At 45.5% G+C, this 27,751-nt stretch overlaps 1 protein-coding gene across 3 annotated transcripts in view; it reads left to right on the top strand.

Moving 5' to 3' along the window:
* TMEM260 (transmembrane protein 260) overlaps positions 1–27,751 on the top strand; it is a 153,489-nt gene that overhangs the window by 75,039 nt on the left and 50,699 nt on the right. For all 3 annotated transcript variants that reach the window (XM_089661147.1, XM_089661146.1, XM_089661148.1), the window contains one exon: positions 24,189–24,366. In XM_089661147.1, the coding sequence (XP_089517273.1) occupies positions 24,189–24,366 (178 nt within the window). The remainder of the gene's footprint in view (positions 1–24,188; positions 24,367–27,751) is intronic.

The following is a 27,751-nucleotide window of genomic DNA, read 5'->3' as shown; positions in this document are numbered from 1 at the left end:
TCCTACGCAGCTTGCCCTTAGTGCCTACTGGACTACCTTCACCCCTGCCCATTTGGAACTCATCAAACAGACATGGACTACTACACCACGCGCCTGTTATCCCTTTTGGATGACAGTTCCATGTCCACTCTACTTATGTAGAGCAGACATGTACAAAGCCTGCTTTCCTCTATGGGCGGTCGAATGTAAGCGGACCACTTGTCCCTTGACTGTCATCTGATCCGCTAGATGGATGGGGAACAGATCCTCATCTTTCTGCTTTTAGTGGATTGGATCAGATGCAGGCGAGGTAAACGGACATATGTCTGTATAGATCCACCGCTCCATAGAGGGTAATGGATAGTCAGATCAGGTCTGCCTGAAAAACAGGCAGGTGTACCCGAACGGTCTGCCCATATCAAAGGGGCCTTACTCTGTCGAAAATGAAAAGATAAAGCTTTGGTTTTACGTACACTTCACAGAACAATCTAGTCTAAATTGTAAATGAAACCTTAAAGTGTATGCAGAGCACAGTAAACCTGTAGTTTTTCATACAGACATATCTGCAGTGTCCCAATCGGAACAATGGACTGTTGTCAGTACATTGGTGATCTTGAAACCCCTTTTGTTTATGTAGCACTACTGTTTTAGGGGTTGTTGTTGAATTTGGGTCCCCCTATAGTCCTGCACAGCCAGTCAATTAGCATTTTCCACACAGCTTTCATCCACAGATAGAAATCAGGCCCTGAGCGTTTGGTTTTGTTATTCTATTGAGGGGATTAAACTTGGATAGGGTAGAGGGGTGTATAGGATGCCCAAGGGAACCATGTGTGTTGGAGTGTTAGCCATCTGCTCCATTTGTACCACCCCAGACCCTAGATGAACTCCTCGTCACCCAGCAATCTGGAGACTCTCTTCCTGAGCAGGGGATCTGGCTCCTGTTCCTTTAAATGGGTAACAGTCACTAGTAGAGGGCTAATCTGATTTCCCACCAGAGTGCTCCTTTCCTTATCTGCCCAGTGGGTGCAGTTGTACTCACTCAGATCCTCTCTTGTACTGCTTGTAGAATGGCTGCTGCTACCAGGCCTCTCCGCTGCGCTGCTCCTGTCCGGCCATACAGGTGGTTCTCTCTCAGGGGGCCAGTGAGTCCTGAGTTTTCCTCCTTTCCAGCTCCAGGCTCGCAGGCAGGCCCCATCCCACCAGGCCTCCTGGCAGCCTTCCTCCTCAACCACACATCTTCCTGCTCTTCACTCTTCTCCCTCCACCACACTTCTCCTATTGCTGCTCTTTCCCTGCCATACAGGTGGTCCTCTCTAAGGGGCCAGTGACTCCTGATTTTTCCTTCTTTCCAGCTCCAGGCTCGAAGGCAGGCCCCATCCCACCAGGCCTTCTGGCAGCCTTCCTCCTCAACCACACATCTTCCTGCTCTTCACGCTTCTCCCACCACCACACTCCTTCTGAGCAGGCTCCAACACTTTTAAGGGAGTCCAGCTCTCTGCCAAGCCTCCTGTTGGGGATTGGCTGAGGTCCCTCAAAAGTGCTGCCAACCACTCCTCACATCCACCTGCCTCCAAGGCCCTCCTCCGAAAAGGGGAAAATTCAAGAGGGGCTGGCCTGCAGAGTCTTTCAATCTTGACCAGAATTTGACCCCTCTGACTATCTCACCTGAGCTGCTAATCAGCTCCTAACCAGCCATTAGGGTCTAGCTCTCCCTAGCTAAACTAGGAGGACACTACACTTATTTCTTAATAAAGATGAGAGGTATTCTAAAACACACCTTGTAAATTTCTTACTGCCCATCACATACAGCAATATAAAGTATTACAGTATCTTTTTGATGAAGTTGCTCAGAGCCACCAGTCAGATTGAAACCTGCTTTGGAAAAAGAACAGCATGACTTGGATAGTGACTAATGATAAATTGATTATTCTGGCTGATAAATTAAAACAGTTTACCGGGTTTACTGCTACTTGGATTTTGATGATGATCATATTAAAACCTAAATGTGAGGTCCAGAGCCAGGAGGCCCTAACCTTTTTCCTACTTTTGTGTCTTTCTTTTTACTAAATCATTCTTCTCCTATTTTTAATTAATCTGTCAATTTTGTATGGTATGACAAATCCTTAAAATATCAAGCTTTGAAATCAGTTTAGATATTCTTATTTGGTCTTCGCTATAAATATTTCCTAAAGCACATTTGTCTTGTTATGAATTGTAACCGTAACAGTTTTATGATCATACCAGACACTTTGGTTCCATAAATGCCTAAGGCCCATACAGAAATATATGCTGTATTATGTTAACAAGCATTGCGGTTGATTTGCCTAAACTGGAGAGTGCAAAATCTGGTGCAGCTCTGCATAGAAACCAATCCACTTCCAGTTTTTTTTTTTTTTTTGTCAAAGCTTAAAGTGGTTCTAAAGACTCAAGGTTTTTTTTACCTTCATGCATTCTATGTATGAAGATAAAAAACCTTTTCTGTACAGTACTTCCCCCAGCCCTCCCCTAATACTCACCTAAGCCTCATTGCGATCCAGAGATGTGCACGAGAGCCAGGGACTCTCCCTCCTCATTGGCTGAGACAGCAGCCAGTGAGCCAATGAGGAGAGAGAGGAGCGGGGCTACCCACGGCTCCATGAGTGAATGGACAGACAGAGCAGTGGTTCTTTAGTTCGTCTGCTCGGGTGCCCCCATAGCAAACTGTTTGCTCTGGAGGCACCCCTTAGGAGGGAGGGGCCAGGAGTGCTGGCAGTGGACCTGAGAAGAGGAGGATCAGGGCTGTGCAAAACCATTACACACAGCAGGTAAGTATAATATGTTTTTATTTAAAAAAAAAAAGACCTGAGCCTTTAGTATCACTTTAATTAAACACACTGAAGTTAGAAGCTGATTGGTAATCATGCACAGCTGCACCAGATTTTGCACTCTACAGTTTTAGTAACTCAACCCCATTGTGCTAGGACAACCTTTTCATTTAAATGGGCTAATACACCATGACACAGAGGAAATCAGACTGGTTTACTGCAAAATGAATGGCAACTTACAACATTGTGGTTCTGTATGTTACGTGCTTCAAAGTAACAAAGTAAGCAGACCTTTAACCTTTTATTGAAGCATAAAAGCAGTAAAAGCAATCCTGCTTTGGAGTGTTGAATCTGATTAGATCGAGTAGAATGAGTGGGAGTGGCACAGAATGGGCTTCCAGACCTACTCACTATGCATGTGATAGATCTGCCTGGAATTTTGCTTCTTAAAGCCTAGTACACATTATCAGAAAATCGTATGAAAAATATCACTTTCAAAACGATGGTATGATAATCTGAGCATTAGTACACAGCTTTCATCTGAAATTATTCGAAGAGACAAGCATGAAAAGTTTTCTCATACGATACCAGATCGTACAGTTTTCATTTAATCAGTACAGTTTTCCTCTCACAATACAATACAATACATCACTTCCGAATTATTATTCTGTTGTGCGAGAAATTTCATAAGTTTAGTAACTTCTTCAGTTTTGATATGGAGACTAGCATGCAAAAGAAATGGACGATCATTCATCCAATATTCTCATCGTGTCTTTGGGGCTTAATGTAAGCTTGGTAAACATTTTTACTTAACTTCTTCATGCCGGCCGCACACAAATGTGCGGCCTCCTGGCGTCTGGGCCTAGACACCGAGCGGTCACACATTAGCGTGCAATTAACAAAAAACATATGTGCTGAGAGAGCACACCCTGCGCGCTCCCAGCACACATGTCCGCTACTCACGGAAAGGTCCCAGTCTGCTCTTTCGATCGAGACCTTTCCCGATCATGTGACCGCTGTGACGACGCGTCACGGCGGTCACATGATCCCTATACCCCGCCCGTCCCACCTCCCGGCTTTTGAAACTCTTAAAGGGCCGGGAGACGCCGGGGGGAAGGGATTAAGCACAATTGCAATGCGTCCTGGATAGCCGTAGGAGTTCACTGATTGATATTACTGCCTCATGCATATGTGGTAATGCGTATTCCTGTCCACAAGAACATAGCCACCCTCTCTTGCTCACTCCTGAGAGGTACTAGAGACTTTAGACTGTGGACTTTAGGATTAGTGATGTGCATAAAGCAGTGCACATATTCACAACTAAAGTGCACTGCTTGTTCCAAGTAAATGGAAGTGAGGGAAATAGGTATTTCAGGAGTGCATGGAGGATGGTACAAGGCGGCAGTAAAACACGTTAAGAAATTATTTAATGGGGGCGGCATGGCTTGTTCACGGTTGAGTGCGGACATGAGTAAAGGAGCTCCCGCTGCCACCTGGGACAAACCAGCTATATCTGTGCACTCATTGCTCTCTGTCCTATACTATGAGACACAGCAACAACTGCAACACTTGGAGCACTGGATGAAAGCTCATACCAGCAACTAAGCCCCCCATCTGATCCCTTTTTGGCTGCACCAGAGGTCAGTCAGCCCCACGCTGCACAGCCAATATGGCGCCTATGAAGGCACACTCGGAGTCCTCTTCTGCTCCATCCTGACTGCTCAGGGCTGATTCGGATTAGTCTCAGCCTGACCAGAGATCCCCAAAAGGCAGCCACATTCTAGAGGAAAACCTTATGCAAAGGCTTATGGAGCCGCTCCAAGCCAGGAAGCCAAAAGAAAATAACCCAGTCGATGAAGGAAGTGGGAGTGGCGTCCGCAAGTTACTCTAGACACTGTGTAAGATGAGAAGATGGACGCCAGTCTACCCTGTCCCTGGAGTCCAATGTGGATGTAATGGGATAGCCTCAGCTGCTGTTCTGGTCACGCCCTCTGACATGTTTCACCCCACCCACTGGAACTTGATCACAGAGGTGCCCCAGTGGATGGGATGAAATGCGTCTGAGAGTGTGGCTAGAGCAGCGGCTGAGGCTATCCCATTCCATCCACACTGGACTCCAGGGACAGGTTAGAGTGGTGTCCATCTTCTCATCCTACACATTCTAGAGGACCCTCATGTGGATGAACTGTTTCACAAATACTTCTTTCTACTGCTGATTAAGAGAACTGGAGCACATGCTTTTTCACCTGGACAGCTCTCATAAACAAGACATGATGGAGGTCTTTGATCGCCTAAAAGGACTGCACCAGCATATAGAGGAGCTGGAATCCACATCCACCACAGTGGTTGCAGCATTCAGTGGCCTCGAGAATAATGTAGTTACTCAACAGGCCTACATCCAGGGCCCCTGGCTCCAACTCGATAACCTGGAGGACCGCCATAGATGTAATAACATTCATATCCGGGGACTCCCTGAGGCCAGGAGCTCCAAGGATGAAACCATTTGTGGTCAGAATGTTAAATACCTTGCTTGTGTCCATAAGACACCTGGTTTTCGCAATTCAAACAACTCCCAACCCAGAGACGTTCTCCTGATCTACTTTTTTCAACAAAAAGAGTACATTCTATCAAAAGCCACGAAAAGGAACTTCTGGACTTTGACAAAGCCCAGTTGACCCTCAATCCAGATCTCTCTCGAAGGTGATCCCTTTGCCCACTAACAAGGTCCCTCCAGGCTACTGACATCCTCTTTTACTATGGATTCCTGTTCCATCTCCTAGCCTGCAAGAATGGTAAAACACATATTTTCCATGCCTGTGAAGATGTTAAGGGCTTTAGATCTTCTGGAAGTGGAACTGAAGCCCTGGCCCAATCCAATCCTTCCGCCAATAACACCGCTGAGCACTCCTGACATCGTAGGAGCTCAAATGCATCTGTATCCTTTCATCAATAAGGCCCCTCCAAGTATACTACCCCAGCTGTGATGACAGGACACTGGTTTTGTGACATTGGATTAAAAAGATTTGCTGCACACCACTGTAGAGCTGCTTAAACCATTTAATCGCTTCAGATGAAGATATGTTGGCAGCTTTGGTCCAGGTAGTAGAGAAGGTATGGACACCTAAGGAAGGGGGGGAGGGAGTGATGTTCTTCCATTACTGTGCTGGAGCAACGTATTTTGGATATGCCAACTTTAAACCCACATACCCAATGGGCTCAATTTTGAGTGGGATATTAGCCACTTTTATGAATGAGCTGTAGGATACCTCCCTCCTGCACAGATTGGTGATAGATCCTATCCCGGTACAGACAGTATATGCAAGCCACTTAAAGCTGTTTTACTGATGTGCACAGTTTAATGGTTTTCATAAAATGATAGTTTTTCTATTTTTGATACATTGTTTAGTATTTTGATATCTTGTTCAATGTTTACAGTTAGATTGTCTGTCTGTTTTTGCAAACAATCCATGGATCTTAATTGATGTGTACTATAGCTGTCAAGAGGGAGCCAGCTACAGTATGTTGTTTCAGCACTAATTATTTGACAAGTGTGGAATCAGCTATTTAAGAAATGATACTTCCTACTTCCCCTTTGTTATGAATAAGCACAATTATGTGTGAAATGTGTTAACCAGCAGCTACTTTGTGGCTCATAATGGTATACTGTCTTCATCTGGAGCGGTGATGGCATAAATGGTTTAAGCAGCTCTACAGTGGTGTGTAGCATATTTTTTTAATGCTGTTATGTGATGGTGGCAAGCCAAGGCGTGCACCCATAACGGAGGCTAAATGAGGCATGCGGCTTCTTCACCTGGAGTATTGTAATTTTTTTCTTTGGGTTGTGTGACATTTTCTACATTATCACAAGGTCATTCTCTTGTTTGCACGAACTTACTTTTGGTGCCCACCCTTTTCTGAGGATGCACATATTTCCACCCAGTGGCCCCAGCTATTTTGCAGTCCCCTGATAGGATGGCTTATGCTTCTCCCACCTTGGGTATTTATCTTTCTAACTTGTCTACTTAATATGTTCAGATGTTTTGTGGTTGCTATGTTTTATGCCTACTACCTATTGCTCAGTGGTGGACCAGAGAAAATATACTATGTCTCCACTAACCTTACCTGGGTAGTCCAGCCTGTTTCCCTTTGCCCCTCTTTCACTATTGCTTCGCTTCCCTCAGAAAAGAGTCTAGGACCTGATGGGTTTCCGGATTTTTTTTTATAAACAATTTAAAGAAATCCTGGCTCCCATCCTAACCCCAGTATTTAATTAGGTTTCTCCTAGCAGCCCCTTTCTCAAACAATCACAGGAAGCACACATCACCTTAACACCTAAATGCAGAAAATATCCCACTCAATGTGTGAGGTATTACCCCATCTTGTGGATTAATGTGGACCTTAAGCTTTTCACTAAACTGATTGCCAATAAACTACAGATGTCAGGAATGGACTGGCCAGCAATGGTGGGACTCACCTGCCTTTTGATCTGCAGTACCAGGGCTGGCCAGCGGGTGCTCCCAGCAATCAGAGACTCAACTTTGCAGCCAGCTAACACCTGGAACTGATTATGCTGGGGTATTTAAGGGATGGCCAGACCCACAGACTCTGCCTTGGTGTTGTGTTTGTCCTGGGCCCTGTATCTGTCCTGCATCCTGTTTCTGTTCCTTTGCTGACCCTGCCTGATCTGAACTGCTGCTGACTTCTCCTGCTCTGATCCCGGCTCGCTCCTGACCATCCCTCTGCCTGACCCTCTGTACTACGCTGCTTGCTACCTGTTCTGATCCCTGGCTTGTGACCCTGACCATCCCTCTGCCTGACCCTCTGTACTACGCTGCTTGCTACCTGCTGAACCTGGCCTGTGACCCCGACCATTCTCCGCTTGCTCCCCCTGTACCTACCTGCCCAATTGATATTGACCCGGCCTGCCTGACGACGCTTGCTTGTATGTACTGTTATCTGTGGGTGGTTGGTTGGGTTTGTTTGCACTGTATTATGTTTAGTATTGCACTGCGTTTATGTTTGTATGGTTAGTGTTAATAAATTATATTGTTTATCACATATCTGAAGTCTGCGTTTCCCTGCGTCAGTCACACATCTCTGGTCATACCTGGGAGCCCTGAAATTACACCAAGGCCAATCCTGACCAGAAGTGGCTGCACAGGGAAGCCATCTTGGCTTGTTGATGGGAAGGATGGATCTGGATGAGGTTGCGTATTTATCTGCTAGTGTTTGATGACAGGGAGTATGCTTATCAAACTCTGTAGGAGTATACCCGGGATGAACTGCTAGAATGTATACGGCTCGCTCATGTTCTAGTAGATCAGGGCACAGAGTTCTCTGAGGTGCAGCCATTGATTGAGGTTTGTGCAGAGTTGGTTTCATCTGGTACCCCCGAATGCAGGGATGAATTTTTGCCACCATTTAGTGCAGACCAGGTAGAGTCCCTGGTGTGGTTATTAGAGGATGATGTGGGTTACTTTTTGGAGCATTATTCCACATGTTCACCACAGACACTAAGAGATTGTATAAACGCAATGCAGTCATTGACCAGACAGGCTTTGTGTAAGCTCAGCTTTGTTCAACCCATACTGCAGACATGGACAGACTTGTTGCACCCAGCCTCAGTCAGCTTACAAAAACCCAGTCCTGCTTCTAACTCTACTCCTGTATTCCCAACAGCTCCTCCAGTTACAGCCCAGTATACTTGGCTATCTACCGCATGTCAGTACCCTGTTCCCACTCGCTGCACCTATCCTCCCTTTAACCCTGTAAAAAAGCCCTCTGTAGCAACTGCTCCCTCTCCTGTTCCATCCTCCAGTTCTTCTCTGTCTCCAGCTGCTCCATTCGTTTGCAGACCTGCGTTTACTTGCAGTGCTCCAGTAGTTAAAACCAGAAAAAAGCGAAAATTCTTTCCAACCAATACCATCCTGCCAGTATCCAAACCGGTGAACCTGCCTTCCGTGGTTCAGCCTGAAGCCTCTACTCAGCCTGAATCCTCTACTCAGCCTGAATCCTCTACTCAGCCTGAAGCCTCTACTCAGCCTGATGCCTGTACGCAGCCTGATGCCTCTCTTCAGCCTGAAGCCTCTACTCGGCCTGAAGCCTCTACTCGGCCTGAAGCCTCTACTCAGCCGGACGCCGGCATTCAGCCTGATGCCTCTACCCAGCATGATGAACTGATCCAGCCTGACGATCCTATTAGGCCAGTTGACTCGATGCCCGCTGTTGATCCAGATGATCCGGTACCTGATCTGGTGCCCGCTGTCCTGCCAATTGACTCAGAGCCCGCTGTCGTAGCTGGTGACTCGGTGCCCACTGCCTTGCCAGATGACGCGGTGCCCGCTGGCGAGCCAAATGACCTGATGCCTGGTGACCCAGTGCCCGCTGTCTTACCTGGTGACCCGATGCCCGCTGTCGAGCCAGACGATCCAATGCCTGGTGACCCGGTGCCCACTGCCTTGCCAGATGACGCGGTGCCCGCTGGCAAGCCAAATGACCTGATGCCTGGTGACCCAGTGCCCGCTGTCATACCTGGTGACCCGATGCCCGCTGTCGAGCCAGACAATCCGGTACCTGATGACCCGGTGCCCACTGTCGTGCCTGTTGACTCGGAGCCCACTGCCTTGCCAGATGACGCGCTGCCCGCTGTCGAGCCAAATGACCTGATGCCTGGTGACCCGATGCCCGCTGTCCAGCCAGACGATCCAATGTCTGACCCAGTGCCAGCGGTCATGCCAGTTGACTCGGAGCCCACTGTCGTGCCTGGTGACTCGGTGCCCGCCGCTCCGCCTGGGGGCCCGAGACCTGTCGCTCCGCTTGGGGGTCCAGCGCCCGCCGCTCCGCCTGGGGGTCCGGCGCCCGCCGCCCCGCCTGGGGGCCTGAGACCTGTCGCTCCGCCTGTGGGCCCGAGACCTGTCGCTCCACCTGGGGGTCCGGCGCCCGCCGCTGCGCCTGAGGGCCCGAGACCTGTCGCACCACCTGGGGGTCCGGCGCCCGCCGCTCCGCCTGAGGGCCCGAGACCTGTCGCTCCACCTGGGGGTCCGGCGCCCGCCGCTCCGCCTGAGGGCCCGAGACCTGTCGCTCCACCTGGGGGTCCGGCGCCCGCCGCTCCGCCTGAGGGCCCGAGACCTGTCGCTCCACCTGGGGGTCCGGCGCCCGCCGCTCCGCCTGGGGGCCCGAGACCTGTCGCTCCACCTGGGGGTCCGGCGCCCGCCGCTCCGCCTGGGGGCCCGAGACCTGTCGCTCCACCTGGGGGTCCGGCGCCCGCCGCTCCGCCTGGGGGCCTGAGACCTGTCGCTCCATCTGGGGGTCCGGCGCCCGCCGCTCTGCCTGGGGGCCCGATGCCTGTCGCCCCGCCTGGGGGCCCGATGCCTGTCGCCCCGCCTGGGGGCCCGGCGCCCGCCGCCCCGCCTGGGGGCCCGATGCCTGTCGCCCCGCCTGGGGGCCCGATGCCTGTCACCCCTCCTGGGGGCCCGGCGCCCGCCGCTCCACCTGGGGGCCCGATGCCGGTCGCCCCGCCTGGGGACCCGATGCCGGTCGCCCCGCCCGGGGGCCCGACGCCCGTCGCCCCGCCCGGGGGCCCGACGCCCGTCGCCCCGCATGGGGGCCCGTCGCCCCTCCCGGGGGCCCGGCGCCCGCCGCCCCGCCCGGGGGCCCGACGCCCGCCGCCCCGCCCGGGGGCCCGACGCCCGTCGCCCCGCCCGGGGGCCCGACGCCTGTCGCCCTCCTGGGGGCCCACCGCTCCGCCTGGGGGCCCGATGCCTGTCGCCCCTCCTGGGGGCCCGCCGCTCCGCCTGGGGACCCGACGCCCGTCTCCCCGCCTGGGGGCCCGTCGCCCCGCCCGGGGACCCAACGCCCGTCGCCCCTCCCGGGGGCCCGCCGCCCCGCCCGGGGACCCGACGCCCCGCCCGGGGGCCTGACGCCTGTCGCCCCGCCCCGGGGCCTGACGCCTGTCGCCCCGCCCCGGGGCCCGACGCCTGACGCCCCGCCCGGGGGCCCGACGCCTGTCGCCCCGCCCGGGGGCCCGACGCCTGTCGCCCCACCCGGGGGCCCGACGCCTGTCGCCCCGCCCGGGGGCCCGACGCCTGTCGCCCCGCCCGGTAATCCGATGTGCCTCTGCCCGGAGTCCGGCCCGATGTGCCTCTGCCCGGAGTCCTGCCCGATGTGCCTCTGCCCGGAGTCCTGCCCGATGTGCCTCTGCCCGGAGTCCTGCCCGATGTGCCTCTGCCCGGAGTCCTGCCCGATGTGCCTCTGCCCGATGTGCCTCTGCCCGGAGTCCAGCCCGATGTGCCTCTGCCCGATGTGCCTCTGCCCGGAGTCCAGCCCGATGTGCCTCTGCCCGGAGTCCAGCCCGATGTGCCTCTGCCCGGAGTCCAGCCCGATGTGCCTCTGCCCGGAGTCCTGCCCGATGTGCCTCTGCCCGGTGTGCCGCTGCCCGGAGTCCTGCCCGGTGTGCCAGTCTTTGATATCCCGCCAGTTACCAGACCCGGGCGGTGGAACATTTTGCCCAGCTAGGACTGTTTGGAGCGTCCTGAGGCCACTCCTTGAGGGGGGGGGGTACTGTCAGGAATGGACTGGCCAGCAATGGTGGGACTCACCTGCCTTTTGATCTCCAGTACCAGGGCTGGCCAGCGGGTGCTCCCAGCAATCAGAGACTCAACTTTGCAGCCAGCTAACACCTGGAACTGATTATGCTGGGGTATTTAAGGGATGGCCAGACCCACAGACTCTGCCTTGGTGTTGTGTTTGTCCTGGGCCCTGTATCTGTCCTGCATCCTGTTTCTGTTCCTTTGCTGACCCTGCCTGATCTGAACTGCTGCTGACTTCTCCTGCTCTGATCCCGGCTCGCTCCTGACCATCCCTCTGCCTGACCCTCTGTACTACGCTGCTTGCTACCTGTTCTGATCCCTGGCTTGTGACCCTGACCATCCCTCTGCCTGACCCTCTGTACTACGCTGCTTGCTACCTGCTGAACCTGGCCTGTGACCCCGACCATTCTCCGCTTGCTCCCCCTGTACCTACCTGCCCAATTGATATTGACCCGGCCTGCCTGACGACGCTTGCTTGTATGTACTGTTATCTGTGGGTGGTTGGTTGGGTTTGTTTGCACTGTATTATGTTTAGTATTGCACTGCATTTATGTTTGTATGGTTAGTGTTAATAAATTATATTGTTTATCACATATCTGAAGTCTGCGTTTCCCTGCGTCAGTCACACATCTCTGGTCATACCTGGGAGCCCTGACAACAGATGTACATCCCTTCTCTGATACACTTTGAACAGCTGGATTTTAAACCTCATAGGGAGACTCAAGACCTTGACCCTCATCCATCACTCCACCAAGTATAATCTGCCATTATGCCTTTTATCTATAAATGTAGAAAAGATGTTTGGCCGCCTGGTATGGCTGTGCCTACACCCATACTACAACAAATCTGAATATCAGACCTCCTTATGGGACAGTTGATGGCTGTCCATGATTCCCGTCAGCCAGAGTCTATATGAATGGAGCTGTGTCAGACCCCATACAAGTCCATAATGGGACTTGCCAGGGTTTTCCTCTATCTCCCCTTTTGTAATGGAACATTTAGCTCATGCTATTTGTTCCAACCCCAACATTCAAGGGATTCAATTAGGGAAAGTCTATTACAAAATGGTATTGCTTGTGGATGATCTCCCTTTGTACATTTCAAACAATAGGATAGCACTTCCCCCTCTCCACTTTTCATGATCTCTGCAACTTTAAAGTCAATACTCACAAATTCACAGCTCTCAACATCTCCCTACCCCAAAACAAGATTCAAGGCCTGTCAAGATTTTTCCCTTTCATAGTGGCCACAAAATCTATACAGTACTTAGGTGTCCACGTCATATCAGGTCTGCTAGTTCTACATGAGTTTAACTTTTCTTGACTCCTATGCTCCTTGTTAACCAGACTAAAGGAATGGTCCAAACTGAGACAATCGTGGTTTGACTGAGTAGCACTCTTTAAAATATATGTAGACCATTGCTTTGTAAAACAGCTCATTCCATTTAAAATATAAATGAATGGCAAAACATTTACATATAGATCTAAAACAAAACATTATAAACACTTTTCCCCCCTTTTTTTTAAATAAGTGATCACATTCCCTCTGTTATCAGCTGCATAAGAGGTAGGGGAGGAGACACAGCAGTACATTGAGCTTCCCAGTGAATGGCTGTACATGGAGGTGGTGTCTGGACAAGTCTGATCTTTGGAAGAGAGCAGGCTGAGTTAACAGCCTAGCTAGAGTACTGACCACTGTATGTTCTTCTGCTTAATGTGGTCAGTTTTTTATAGGAAAGCAGAGGAACTGGTAGGAACACCTGGTATTTCACACAAAGAAATCAATATAAACAGCACAGGGTACTTTTTCATACATATCGGGAATGTCAAATGTTGGGTTAACATACTCTTTAAGATGAACATGTTGCCGTGCTTTCTTTACTTGTTTCAAGCAATTCTGATGTCTTTTCCATCATCTTTCTTCTTCACTACGAAATTGGCCCTCTTCATATAGGTCTGGGTGAGTCTTCTCCCATGACTTTGCTACAGTATCCTACGTCACAGAAAACTACATGGAGGATTGGGTATCCCACATCTTGAGCTTTATCAATTCCTGGTCTACATCATATACTGGATTTTCCACAACTCTGACAAGCAATGGGTAACATCGGAAAAGTCACTCCTGCCAATTTCACCTACATCGCTCCCCTGATTGGTTCTATCTCGGAGACCCCCATCACCTCACTGCCACTGTATTTCTTTTTTCTTACAAACATGGGATTCCCTGGTTAAAGGAGTGTGACTCTACACATTTAGGTCAACTTAAGCAAATCATAGGCAACCTCATGTTTGCCGCAGGAGTGGCATATTCCTTCTTTCTCATTTTGTCCCAGGACAAGATATCACTGGTCTGTTCCACTATGCACAACAAACACATTAAACCATTGGCCTCAATGATGGTAAACCTGCTACACACTCTGTGGTGGTGGTGGCTGTATTTTCAGCTTTGTGACTTTGTTACCTCCCTCTCCAGGATTGCTAATCTTGACAGGTATTTGACCTCTTTTGTATCTCTCTGATGCTCCATAGAATCCATGTGCGTTATTTACTAAAACTGGAGAATGCAAAATCTGGTGCACCTCTGCATGGAAACCAATAAGCTTTTAGGTTTTATTGCCAAAGTTTAATTGAACAAGCTGAAGTTAGAAGCTGATTGGCTACCATACACAGCTACACTAGATTATGAGTGCTCCAGTTTTAGTAAATCTGCCCCTATGAGTCTATCCCATCGTACTGTTGGAGGTGTGGACATTTGCAAGGCTCCATGCTCTACATCTTGTGAGCATGCACTGCAATGCATGGTTTCTGGTCACATATTTTCAACATTTATAATTCTGTCACTTAGTCCCACACCCCCCTATCCCCATCTCTAGCCCTTCTCTTCCCTGCTCCATCTCCTCAACTATGAAGGGCTGACTATGCTTTTTTCTATAGCTGCCAAAAATGCAAAAGCCAGGCATTTGTAGTTAGTAGATGCCCTCACAATAGTACAGTGGCTTGCTGATCTCCAACAAATCATGATACATTTTCTACATATAGTACATAGCTACCAGATGTATCTGAATTTTCTTTTCGGATTCCCCTTGGTTCCAAACCATTTTCTCCTGTTTTCGGAACTCCTCAGCACAAGGTTCAAGCTATGCCTCTCCCATCTGCACCCCCCCCCCCCTTTCTTTTTCCATCTATTGTTTTCCTTTCTCTTTTTTACCTTAACCTTCTCTATCCATGAGCCCATCCTTTAGTCCATTTAAAGAATATGTAAACCCAACATTTCATCTTCCTGGTATGTGCCTGCTGTACCCTGTATTTGTATGAAAAAGTATCCTGTTCTCTTTGTATTGCTTCATTTACCTGATATCCCTGGTAGTCCTGCCAGTCCCTCTGCTTTCCTATTTAAAACATATCACACTAGGCAGGAGAGCACAGCATGGTACATTTTCTGGTTGTGCTAGGAGCTAGTCCAATGATCAGGCTTGTGCTGACACCCCTTCCCCTGCATGGTCATTCACTGGGAAGATCTGTGTACTGCTGTTTCTCCCCCCTGAGCTCCTTATGCAGCTAAGAACAGAAGGCATGTGATCACTTATAAAAAAAGGTGGAAAAAAGTATTTATAATTTTTATATGTAGAAATGTATGTATATGTTTTGCCTTTCATTCTATTTTAAACTGAATTGATTGTTTTACAAGGTGAGGGTTCATATATACTTTAACTTCACCTTTGAAGTATGGAATTATATATAGGTATTTGCCCACAATAGCAACACCTCTCCCTTAAGGAAAGACCACATCACTGTGCTTTTATGTTTGTCACTCACGGCACCCCAACACCCAGATGAAGACCCCTGCAACACACCCAGTAAATTACTTTAAACCTCAAGTTCTAACATGCTTACCCCCTGCAGGTCCCTGACAAAAGATCTCCTGTATGTCAGATACACTTTGGTACGTATGTAATCTCAGGTTGTTCCCTCCTACTACTGCCTTATTCCAACATAGAGCGAATTCAGTTCTTTTCTCTTCATATCTGGAATGTTATCTGGAACTGACATAACAAAGCTTTCTCTATGTATTTTATACTTGAAAACAAATAGTCTTATTCTTTAAAAACAATGAAAAAATTATTTCAAGAAAAACAGATTACAGGAACATTAAAGTGATATCAAAGTTTTGTTTTTTTTAAATATCAAACATGTCATACTTACCTGCTCTGTGCAATGGTTTTGCACAGAGCAGCCTCTATCCTCTTCTTCTCGGGTCCCCCGCCGGCATTTCTGGCTCTTCCCCCTTTGGGGCACTGGTGCATGTTTGCTCTTGAGCCCCACTCTATGCATCCATAAGACACATAGAGCCATGGCGTGCCCCCCCTCACTCCCTCCTTATTGGCTCACTGGCTGTGATTGACAGCAGTGGTAGCCAATGGCTCCCATTGCTGTGTCTCAGTCAATGAGGAGAGAGAGAGACTTGGGACAGCCAAGGTTCCCGTGCACATGGCTGGATCGAAAGGGGACTCAGTTGAGTATTAGGGGGGCTGTGGGGGGAGCAGCACACAGAAGGTTTTTTACCTTCATGCATTCTATGCATGAAGGTAAAAAACCTTCAGCCATTACAACCACTTTAGGTCATAGATGTGCATAGATAATTTTTGGAGCTTAAGGATATTGTTTAGTGTAACTTTAACTATTTACCTATACAGTTTTTTACCTCCTCCAGTTAATAATGCACTTTGACTATACCTTAAAGATTACTTATTTTCAGCTTTGTCTTAGACAAATTGGGAAAAACCTATAACAGAGTTTCCTTCCCTTGCCGTCTGCACTTCCTAGAGGAGTTAAACTTCCAATTGCTCTAGGTTCAAGCACCAAGATGAAAAATGTTAGCAGCAAGTATAAAAGAATACAGAAGCTCCTACCTAAACATATAAGAAAAATTGTAGTATACACTGTGCTTAAATACACTTTGGATTACTTTGGGGTTATGCTAGTAACAAGAGATGCAACTAGTGAAAAGGAATTCCCTCCTTAGATTTTTATATTGCAATGCAACAAGCAGTGCAATTGGCAGATACAATATCGATGTGTTACTGAAAACTCCTCCACTGTATAGAAAGTCTTACTATAGTTTGTTTTATGACTTACAAATACCCTCCTGGGATTATCTTCTATACAAAGGTACGTGTTTGACAAGGAAGTTAAAACAGGTGATACCTAGGTCTAGATTGTTAGCATTGAGGTCATCCATTACAGTTAAGCCTAGTACACATGATGAGAAAATCGGACAAAAAATACCGCTTTCAGAGAGGTTGTCCAATAATCTGTTCATTAGTACACAGCTTTCAAGAGCCGATCACGACAGTTCATGCAAAATTATCCGAAGGGACAAGCATGCAAATGTTTCTTGTATGATAACAGAATGAACTATTTTGGTTTAATCAGTGCAGCATTCGTCTGTGAAAACAATCGAGCAATCAAGACCAAGCATGGTCAGTAAGGAAAAGAATACACTACAGTATAATACATTACATCACCTCCAAAGTTTTATTCTGTCTTAAGAGAATTTTTGTAACTTTAGTAACCTCTTCATTTTCGATATGAGACTAGCATGCCAAAAAAAAAAACCCCAGCTGATCATTCGTCCAATATTCTCATTGTATGTACAAGGCTTATAGGACTTTACAGAGTGTTGTGGTGTAGGAACAGGCAAAATCTCTGCGATAATGAAAGCCAACCATAGGTACCTTCTGTAAATTCCTATGGCCATACTTAATTTCAGGCAATGCACCCTACTAGTAACAACTGCTTTTGAAACATTAAAACTGTAGGTCTAGATGTAATCCAATTAGAATGAAAATATGGTCAACATTGGTTTAAAATGCCTGACAATTTCTGTGTCTATTGGCAGCATAAAAGGCCTTGTTTTCTCAAGGTACTTATCATCCAATAACAGCCACTACAACAGGATGAGAGAGATTATTCGGTTGCATAAGGGGTTCTAGGTTAATGCTGAAGGAGCAAATTGGCACTTTGTTTTTGCACTGAAATTTGCATTTTATTATCCAAAAAGGAGTAACAGCTAGAACTGTAGGTTCAAGATTTTCATCATACAACCAGTTGTCAAGATTTGCTTATATGCTTTCATGGTCATGCCTGTTATAGAATAAGTTACCCAAGATCAGGGTAAAGTTGAGAGAAACGGTCTTCTGCCCTTGTATACTCAACTGGACCAAAGACCTGCCTATAACCCTACATTGTCATACACGTACAAGCTGTTATTAAATGTGCTCTTCAGAGTGATATCGGAAAGTTAAACCACAAAGATTTATGTTTACTAAATACATACATAAAATAGGCCAACACTGTAAAAATAATAGCATTTAGAAAGTATCTTAAGCCATCAAGATGACTTTATAAAAAGATGTGCTGTAACGTTTTTCCAGAGGAATCCCTGCTGAGCTGAAATTTGCAGCCATTGTCCACAGCCCGGACACAATTAGTAGAAGACACTCTAATGGACATCTGTTACAACAGGAAACCAGATGGCTGCATTTATTGAGTGGATTGTCTAGTGCTGTCCTGTACCTAAATATTTTGTTTGGAGCTTTTTAATTTGGTATGACCGTGCAGCATAAAATAAGTGTATTATTTAATCAGAGCATGTATGACTGTTGTGAATCAAAAGATTGTGAAATCTGTGACCAACACTGAAGGATTTAAAAAAAAAAAATTCTTGCTTTAGTTGTAACTAGGATTCTGAGGTCATAAACTCTACTCTAGATACATAAAAGTGTATGTAAATCCTAAACCATTTTTAGTTTCTGTAGCATCATTCCTTACTGGATACAGTTAAGCAAATTATTTTTTGTGAATCTATTACAAGTTTTTGCCTGGAGATCCTGCCAGTACAAGCACCTTCTTCTGCAGGCTGACACGCTATGTTGTCAACCTGCTGAGTGAGTGCCTTCAGTTTGTAGGAGGATTACCGATCTAACAGCCCAACAGTCAGTTGAAGGACCGCACATGGCAGTCTGACAGCACAGCTGCTAAGTTCGAAGCAGTGGCTCAGATACATTGATAAATTAGATGTTTTTTATAGTTCAATCTATGCTCATAAATAGTGTGGCTCGGAGCTGCACAAAAAATGAAAATACACTTGAAGCTGTTGCCTAGAACTGCCAGTCAGATACTTTGTAATCTATGATAATTGCTTTAGGATTTTGTTTATGCTGTCCAACTCTCATCTGCTGCCCTCTGTACCAATCCCTTTTTATAGGCCGCTGATTAGCACACATTATTTTATTACGCTTTTTTCTACATTTATACTCAGATACTTCCAAAAAGGTGCACTCTGGTTGTCAACCCTACTAATGTCCTTCTCATAACTTCATCCTGTGTACAGTTACAAGAATTTTCTCAGGCAGCTCCTGTTCTCTGGGGTTTTCTTCCCAATTGTTAAGACTTTTGCCTAACTTTTTAAATGTTGAAATTCAGTTATGCAACCCCTGGCAAAACGTATGGAATCACCACTCTTGGAAATGTTCATTCAATTCTTTAATTGTGTAGAAAAAAAATAATTACAGATATGCCTCAAAACTATTTTAATTTAACATTCCAAACTTCTGGCTTTAAAAAACACTTAAAAAAATAAAAAAGGAAGAAAACTGTAGTCATTTGCAACTGTTTTTGCAGATCAAGCATGGGAAAAACTATGGACTCACTCAATTCTGAGGAAAATATTATGGTATCACTATATACTTTGCAGTTCTAAAACAAACATCTGCATCAGATTACATCTGCTAATATGTCTGCAGTTAAAAAAAGAGTGCTTGCACACCTTGGTGAGCTGTTGCACCAAGCTGATTGACACCATGGCTCAAACACAAGAGATGTCAGTTGAGACAAAGGAAAGGATTATAAAACTTCTTCAAGAAGGTAAATCATGACGGAATGTTGCAAGAGATGTTGGTTGTTCCCAGTCAGCTGTGTCTAAAATCTGGACCGAGTACAAATCATATGGAACGGATGTAAAAAGAAAGCGTAGACCAAGGAAGACATCAAAGTATCAAGATAGAAAACTTAAAGCAATATGCCTTGAAAAGAGAAAATGCACAACAAAACAAATGAGGAACAAATGGGCAGAAACTAGAGTCAATGTGTGTGACCGAACTGTAAGAAATCCCCTAAAGGAAATGGGATTTACATACAGAAAAGCCAAACGAAAGCCATCATTACAACTAAAACAGAAAAAACAAGGTTACAGTGGGCTAAAGAAAAGCAATCATGGACTGGAAAGTGATATTCAGTGATGAATCACAAATCTGCATTGGGCAGGGTGATGATGTTGGAACATTTGATTGGTGCCATTCCAATGAAATGTATAAAGACGAGTGCCTGAAGAAAACATGCAAATTTCCACAATCATTGATGATATGGGGTTGTATGTCAGTTAAAGGTACAGGGGAGATGACAGTCATTAAATCTTCAATAAATGCACAAGTTTATATTGAGATTTGGGGCACTTTTCTTATTCCATCAGTTGAAAGGATGTTTGCGGATGACAACATCATTTTTCAGGATGATAGTACATCTTGTCATAGGGCAAAAGCCCTGAAAACTTTCCTTCAAGAAAGACCTATAATGTCAATGGCATGACCTTTGCCCGGACCTCAATCCAATTGAAATCTATGGTGGAAATTTAAGAAAATGGTCCATGACATGGCTCCAACCTAAAAAGCTGATCTGGCAACTGCAATAAGAGAAAGATGGAGCCAGATTGATGAAGAATATTGTTTGTCAATAGTTAAATCCATGCCTCAGAGAATTCAAGCTGTTATAAAAGCCAGAGGTGGTGCAACAAAGTACTAGTTGTGTACTGTAGTGGTTTTTTTTTTTCATGATTCCATAATATTTTCCTCAGAATTGAGTGATTCCATAGTTTTTTCCTCTGCTTGATCTGCAAAAACAGTTGCAATTTACTACATTTTTCTTTCTTTTTTTTATTTTTTTAAGTGTTTCTTAAAGCCAGAAGGTTGGAATGTTAAACGAAAATAGTTTTGAGGCCTGTCTGTGATTAGTTTTTTTTTCTACACAATTGAACAATTGTATGAACGTTTTCCAAGAGTGGTGATTCAATATTTTTTGCCAGGGGTTGTAGTCCTTAAATTAGATAAAGTCAGATGCAATCACACAGTGATTTTCATATTTATATCCCCAGTTTTCTATTACATCGGGTGTGCAGGGTGCCTGAGTAAGACTGGTCATTCATGGGTCAGTTTTTTCATTCAACCAGCAGGTTGTACAAAAAAACTGACCCTATTCCCAAATCCACACATTCAAGGTGGATGGGGGAATCCTCCACTCTGTGCTATTATATTCTGACAGCAGGGAGACTTCTCTTCTGTCAGAATACACAGATCAGCTGCAGCCTATTGCCTGCCGTGCTAATCGAGTGGATTTCACCCTATAGCATTGGTGCTCAACCTGTGGCCCTCCAGCTGTTGCGGAACTACAAATTCCATGAGGCATTGCAAGACTGACAGTTAAAAGCATAACTCCCAAAGGCAGAGGTATGATGGGACTTGTAGCTCTGCAACAGCTGGAGGGCCACAAGTCGAGCATCTATGTCCTATAGGGTGGTCAAATAGAAATCTATTGGTAGATTGACTTCTCTTTAACTGCAGTGACTACAAATGGATAGAAATGGATGGTCAGCTTAAGACTGTGCAACACAAGAGTTAGATTCGGGACTCTCAGTCAACAGTAACAGAACTTGTCAAACATGCCATTCTCTTCCTCTATAATACAAGTCCAGGTGAGGACACTTGTTATGAGGGGTGTGGCTGTTACTCCGCTATGATAGCATAGACTTTTGGAGGGAAGGGCATTTTTAAATATTTACAGAAAATAACCAGCTTCAAAAAATATGAGGTACAAGGCAATAAAGAGGAAAAAACATGCGATTTCAGCTGAGCCTGTAAGCATTCCCCCATAACTCTACTAAGTCATTGATGAGTCCTTTCCGTTATGCTTTCTACATGTGGACCTCATATATCACTGTAGTACTGAGAGCTGACCGTATAATATTTAGCCATCAGTTATTCACACATGTGCATTAGACCATTTTTCAGGGCAGGTCTAAACCTTATTTGTTTTGATTGGCATTCTTAGGACTGATGCTGAACATATATGTTGCAAGTTTGCAAGCCCTCCATCAGCATTCAGTCAACAAACACTATCAAATGGAATTAAGAAGTCTACAGCAATCTGCCATCAATTGTTTTAATTGAATCCTGGCTTTGGGGGTTACTTACTAAAACTGCATGGCGCAAAATCTGGTGCAGCTCAGCATAAAAACCAATCATCTTCCAGGTTTTATTGCCAAAGCTTACCTGAACAAGCTGACACTAGAAGCTGATTGGCTACCATGCACAGCAGCTCCAAATTCTGAATGCTCCAGCTTTAGTAAATCTCCCCCTCTGAGTCAACATCTGGTCATTTTCCACACCAGTTTTACCATTTGGTTACTCATTCTGGGAAACCATTGAAACTCTGGACAGTAGGGATTGATTTACTAAAACTGGAGAATGCAAAATCTGTTCCAGCTCTGCATAGAAACCAAGCAGCATCTAACTTTGGCTTGTTCAATTACATTTTGACAATAAAACCTGGAGGCTGATTGGTTTCTGTGCAGAACTGCATCAAATTTTACACTCTTCAGTTCAGTTCCAAATGTCTGTAAATAGTCCAATGTCCTGAAAGTGTATTTTCAGTCAAAAGATAATGGAAAGCTTCCAGAACTGCCAAAAACATAGCCAGTTCTCAAACTAACACTGATGCATAAGGTCTACTGTATTTTTCAGTCTCTTAGACTCCATGCTTGTTTAACCACTTGCCCTCCAGAGGATTTAACCCCCTTCCTGACCAGGCCATATTTAGTGTTATGGCGCTGCGTTACTTTTACTTTCAGTGGTATTTGATTGCCTGTGTGGTTTTTAATTTGTTTGCGCTATAAAAAAAAAGACTGACAATTTTGAGAAAAAAAAAAACAATATTTTTGACTTTTTGCTATTAAACAGGTCCAGTAAAAAAAATTTAAAAAATCAAATTTCGTCATAAATGTAGGCCAAAATGTATTCTGCTACATGTCTGTGCTAAAAAATATCCCAATACGTGTAAATTACTTGGTTTACGTGAAAGTTATAGAGTTTACAAATGGCGGTATATATACTGGGTTTTTACATTTTTATTTTTAATTTTTACTAGTAATGGCGGTGATCAACAACTTATAGCAGGACTGTGGTGGGCATTCTGACACTGGGGGGAAATGACTTGGTGTCACTGACATCCACAGTGACACCAATACAGTGATCAGTGCTAATAAAATGCGCTGACACTGTACTAATGGCACTGGGCAGGAAGGGGTTAACATATGGGGTGATCAAAGGGTTAACTGTGTGCTGTTTTCCTGTGTGCTGTGTGTGTGCTTCACTGTAAGCACACTGCTTTCATGGCTCTGCTATGCAAAGCCATGCATAGCAGTGAGCAGGAGCTGACAGGGGAGAGTACTGTATTGTTTACTTACAGTTCTCTCCCTCCATCAATAATGCTCCTTGATCACTGGGTGCCAGCGAGTAACCATGGACCGGAACCCGATGATTGACAGCTGAGGCCGCGAATACCCAGAAATGGAAAATCACGTATATATACGTAATTTTGTGCACCCCTGCCACCCTGTAGCATTTTATCTGCTATAGGGCAACGGGAAAGCGGTTAAGTAGGACTCGTGCTGGCTCATTTTTTTCCTTTATACTTTCAAAATAGTACCTCTTTGACATATAGGGGATGATTTACTAAAACTTTATGGTGCAAACTCTGGTGCAGCTCTGCATAGAAACCAATCAGCTTCCAGGTTTTTTTCTTTGTCAAAACGTAATTGAACTAGCTGAAGTTAGAAGCTGGTTGACTACCATACACAAGTGCACCAGATTTTGCACACTCCGCTTTTAGTAAATCAACCCCACAGTGCTGTAAATATGTTGGTGCCTCCTGCAGGATATGAAGTGTCTAATCTGTGCTGTTAAACTACGTAACTGGTGTGCAGACATCTAATATAAATTGGCCTGCAATTGTGCTCATTTCTGAAAACTGGAGCAAAAATGAAGCCTTGGCAACTAATCAAACTCCTTGTTAAATTTTCTTGCTGCAATATGATTGCTTGCTATGAGCAACAGTTTCACTTCCTTATCCCTAGCATTGGTAAATCACACGATATGTTCCTTGTCTATCAGAATGGATGATTGTAGAACCTCAAAGGCAATACTTGCTGCCAGCGGTTGTTCCATAAAAAAAGACACGGCCGCAGGCTGCTTGCCCAAGTTGTGTTCTATCCTAGTTGGAAGCAGGGGACAGCTGTAGGACAAAGGCATGCATTCAATGAACTCTCTTTCTTCTTTGTGACACTGAATCTGCCTGTTCTCATACACTAGAATCTATTGTCCTCCTTCCTATTTATTTTAATATTAGTCTTGTTACTCGTTGCGGCCGCTGTTCCCATTCAGCCCAGCAAGCGTCTTGACAGCTTAGAACTTCCTATTCTACCTTAAGGGCCATGACACTAGGAAATGGCACATTAAACAGTTGCTCTCACTTACCATTATTCTGTAGTTTTTTAATTAATATTGTCATGACTCGGTTTGTGGAAATATTACACAGTGAGCTGATAGCTCTTAGTAGCAAGAGATGATTGTAGCTATAATATAAGATGCATAACAAACCGTTTTCTTTTTTTGTCGCAAAAGGAGATTTTCTGTTATCTATGTTTGCAGGCTCTCTGGCTCATATGCGGCAGGAATCCTTGCTGCAGGGTTATATTCATTTTCACGTCTAACATGGCAGTGGTCCATTGCAGCCGAGGTTTTCAGCCTAAACAATCTGTTTGTGGCGCTGCTCATAGCTCTAACAGTGGAGTTTAAGAAGGCGAAGACTGCAAGAGACAGATCAAAGGTAATCTTTGTTTAGCTGGGCAAACAACACAACGATGGATAGCCTAAGAAAACAACCTCTTTATGTTTTACTGGGCAGAATAAAAATGATTTGGGAAAAAAATGAAAATAATTTTAGTTGAATGCTAAGGGTTAAAATCATTGCCAGAGATGACTGCTATACTTAACAAAGCTTTGTTTTGTACACAGGTTTGTAGAGTCCCACAGCTGCCAGCAGGGGCCAACTGACAACTCATGGGGCCCCCGGGCAATAGGGGATCATGGGGCCCCTGTGTCCTTGCCCAAACTCAAAAAAGCCTATGAAAAAGGTACCAGGGGCATCTCATGGGGCCCCCTACTGACCCCGTGCCCTGGGGCAGTGCTTGAGTTTCCAATGGTCAGTCCGCCCCTGGCTGCCAGTCACTAAGCTCTCTCCCTGCTTGGCTTGTCGTAGGTTATAATACAATCTAACTGGTTCACAGGGAGAGAAAGGGAAATTTGTAAGAAAACAAAAAAGACACTGTAGTACGTGAAGAGGTGTGATCCATACAATAGTGTGTGAAATGGAATGGGATTCCATGCAGCTTGTTCATTCTGTTTGCTTCTTCTAAAAGTCATTTCAACAAGCTGTTCTGTTTTTGCTTTAAAACAACACAGTAAAGAATATTTTTTGCTTTCGGCCAAAACTCTTTCCTATAATAATTTCTAATTTTGGCCAATATAATATTATGGTATAGTAGTTCATAGAGCTTGTTTGCTTCTTGTTTTACCCATGCAGCCATTTAGGATTTGAAGCTATTTAGTTTTGCAGTTTCATTCATTCTTTTCTTAACCCCTCCACGCCTAAGGGTAAAACAAATCTTAATGCCTAAGCACAATTTTGCAATGTTGACCTGTGTTAGTAAAACCGCACATATCATCACAACTACTTTGTACTTCCAGGTAAATTATACCTTGTTATTTTCAGGACAAACTGGGCTTTCATTTGGTGGTAAATGGTAATGGATATCTCTTGATTTTTTTTATTATCAAAGGAAAACTGGCCCAAAATAGTAAATAGTAAAAAAAAAAATGTTTTTTGAATTTAGCTGTGTGTTTCTTGTTACTAGCATAACCTACCACCAAAGAACAACCCAAAATAAATTTTCTAGCTCTTTGCGATCATAGCGATACCATATATGTGTATGTTATTTGTTGTTTGTACCTGTAGTACAGCCCAGAAACAATAGTGCACATTTTGTTTTTTGTTTTACCTAAAACAAACTGATACTGATACCAATTAAAAAAAAAAAAAAAAAAATCCTGACCTTTGACCCTGACCTTTTGGCCTTGACCTTTGACCCTGACCCAAACACTTACCCTGGCACTGAACTAGATCAAACCTTGATCTAGGTATTTTTTTCTTTATTTTTTATTTTATTTTCTAATATTTATTTATTTTAACAAACTTTTTTTTTCTCTATGCCATGAGTTAGAGAGATACAATATATCTCTCTCCTCCATTCATAGAGAAAAAAAAAAAAAAAAAACAAGGGGGGCGGGCCATACAGTGACTGATCACTGTGATAGCCAATCAACACTGTCACAGCCATCATGTGATCCGGAATCGGGAGTCCCGGGTCCCAACCGTTAGAATGGGACCCCGGGTTTTCAGTGACACCCCGGTCTTTGTGTTGGGAGCGTGCTATGTGGTGCGCTCCCAGCAGAACAACAGGTACGCAAATATGCGGCCCCACAGAAAAAAGCCCAGTTCTGTGAGGCAGCATATTTGTGTGATGTCCGCTCCAAGGGGTTAAACAAACCTGTGCAGCATGTTTGCTTTAAAGTGATTGTAAAGGCATGTTCTTATTTAAAGTGGTTGTGAAGGCTCAAGGTTTTTTATCTGCATTCTGTGCATGAAGGTAAAAAACCTTCTCTGTGCAGCATCCCCCTTTAATACTCACCTGAGCCCCCTCTTGATCCAGCGATGTGCACTGGAGTCTTGGCTATCCTGGGACTCCCTCTCCTCAATCACAGCCAGTAAGCCAATGAGGAGGCAGGGCCGAGCCGCGGCTCCGTGACTGAATGGACACACGACGCAGCGGCTGGGGAGTGCGCATGCTTGGGTGCCCTCATAGCAAGCTGCTTGCTGTGGGGGCACCCCACAGGAGGGAGGGCGGAGGACCCGAGAAGAGGAGGATCTGGGCTGCTCTGTGCAAAACCATTACACAGAGCAGGTAAGTATAGACATGTTTTGTTATTTTTTTTTAAATTTGGAATTTTAGAATCACTTTAAAATAAAAAAGAAGTTATACTTACTTGCTCTTTGCAATACAATTGAACACCTTTCTACTCTGTTTTTCCTGGTGCTCCCTTAGCAAGCCATGTGGTATGAGGACACATGTGCAGACACAGTCCCAAGTTGGGCTGTGTGCTTCCATAGATATATTCAGCACAGCTTGGCCATGCCTCCCTTTCCCTCCTCACAGGATTTGATTACCAGCAATGGGAGCCTATGCCTGTGTCTCTTATGAGACCAGGAAGAGGGGAGAGTAGGGCTGCAGCCGGGACAGCACTGGATCATGAGTGGAGACAAGTAAGTGTTTAGGGATGGGTACAAATAATTAGTTTTTTTACCTTAAAGTGCTACTAAACTCAGGGCCCTGCATTCACTATATCTGGTCTGCCACCGTACACACAACATGGAAATGCAATTATTTTAGTAAATATAGACTGCTAAATGCCTTTTCTCATCAGCAGTTACAGCAGTCTTGTGAGTTCAGTAGAGCACTGGTCAAAGCTTGTAGGAGGAGTTTTCTTTCTGCTCTTGAAGGATGTGAAAGTCCTGGCCCCCTGTCTGGACAGTGCTGATTGGCCTTTGCTAATCAGATGCACTCTCCCAAGAAAATAAAAACCCTATCTAGCAATACACACCAAACTGAGCATGTGCATGTGACTATGGATTCAGTCTGTATCAGGTGGTCATTTCAACAAGAGGAGGGGCAGAGAAGAAAGGATCAAACATCCTTTTTACACAATGGAGAGGATTAACCCCTTAGGTTCCACAGTGAGTATAACGAGCATGCTTTACTGTATATACAGACTGATTTTACTGCTGTGGGTTTAGTAACACATTAAGGCTACGTTCACACTAGCCTTGTTTTCAAGCGGCAGAAAGGCGTTTGGGAAGCATTTTTACCGCTTCCCAAACGCCTCGGACAATTCTGCCCATTGCAGCACATGGTGCTGTTCTAACGGGAGCGGTAGCGTCGTGGCAAAACGGACGCCTCTGGTCGAGTCAGGAGGCGTTGAAGCCTCCCATTCTAGTCTATGGTGCCGCTCCGCAAACGCCCGGCCAGCGTTTATGGTGCGGTTGCCACGCAGTTGCGGGGTGTTTGCGGAGCGGTAACACCATCCAAACTTCATTA

Source organism: Staurois parvus, unplaced genomic scaffold, assembly GCF_062004578.1.
Source record: "Staurois parvus isolate SC_StPar_1 unplaced genomic scaffold, SC_StPar_1.0 ptg001316l, whole genome shotgun sequence".
NCBI classification, from domain to species: domain Eukaryota; kingdom Metazoa; phylum Chordata; class Amphibia; order Anura; family Ranidae; genus Staurois; species Staurois parvus.
This window is presented reverse-complemented; position numbering and strand designations above follow the sequence as displayed.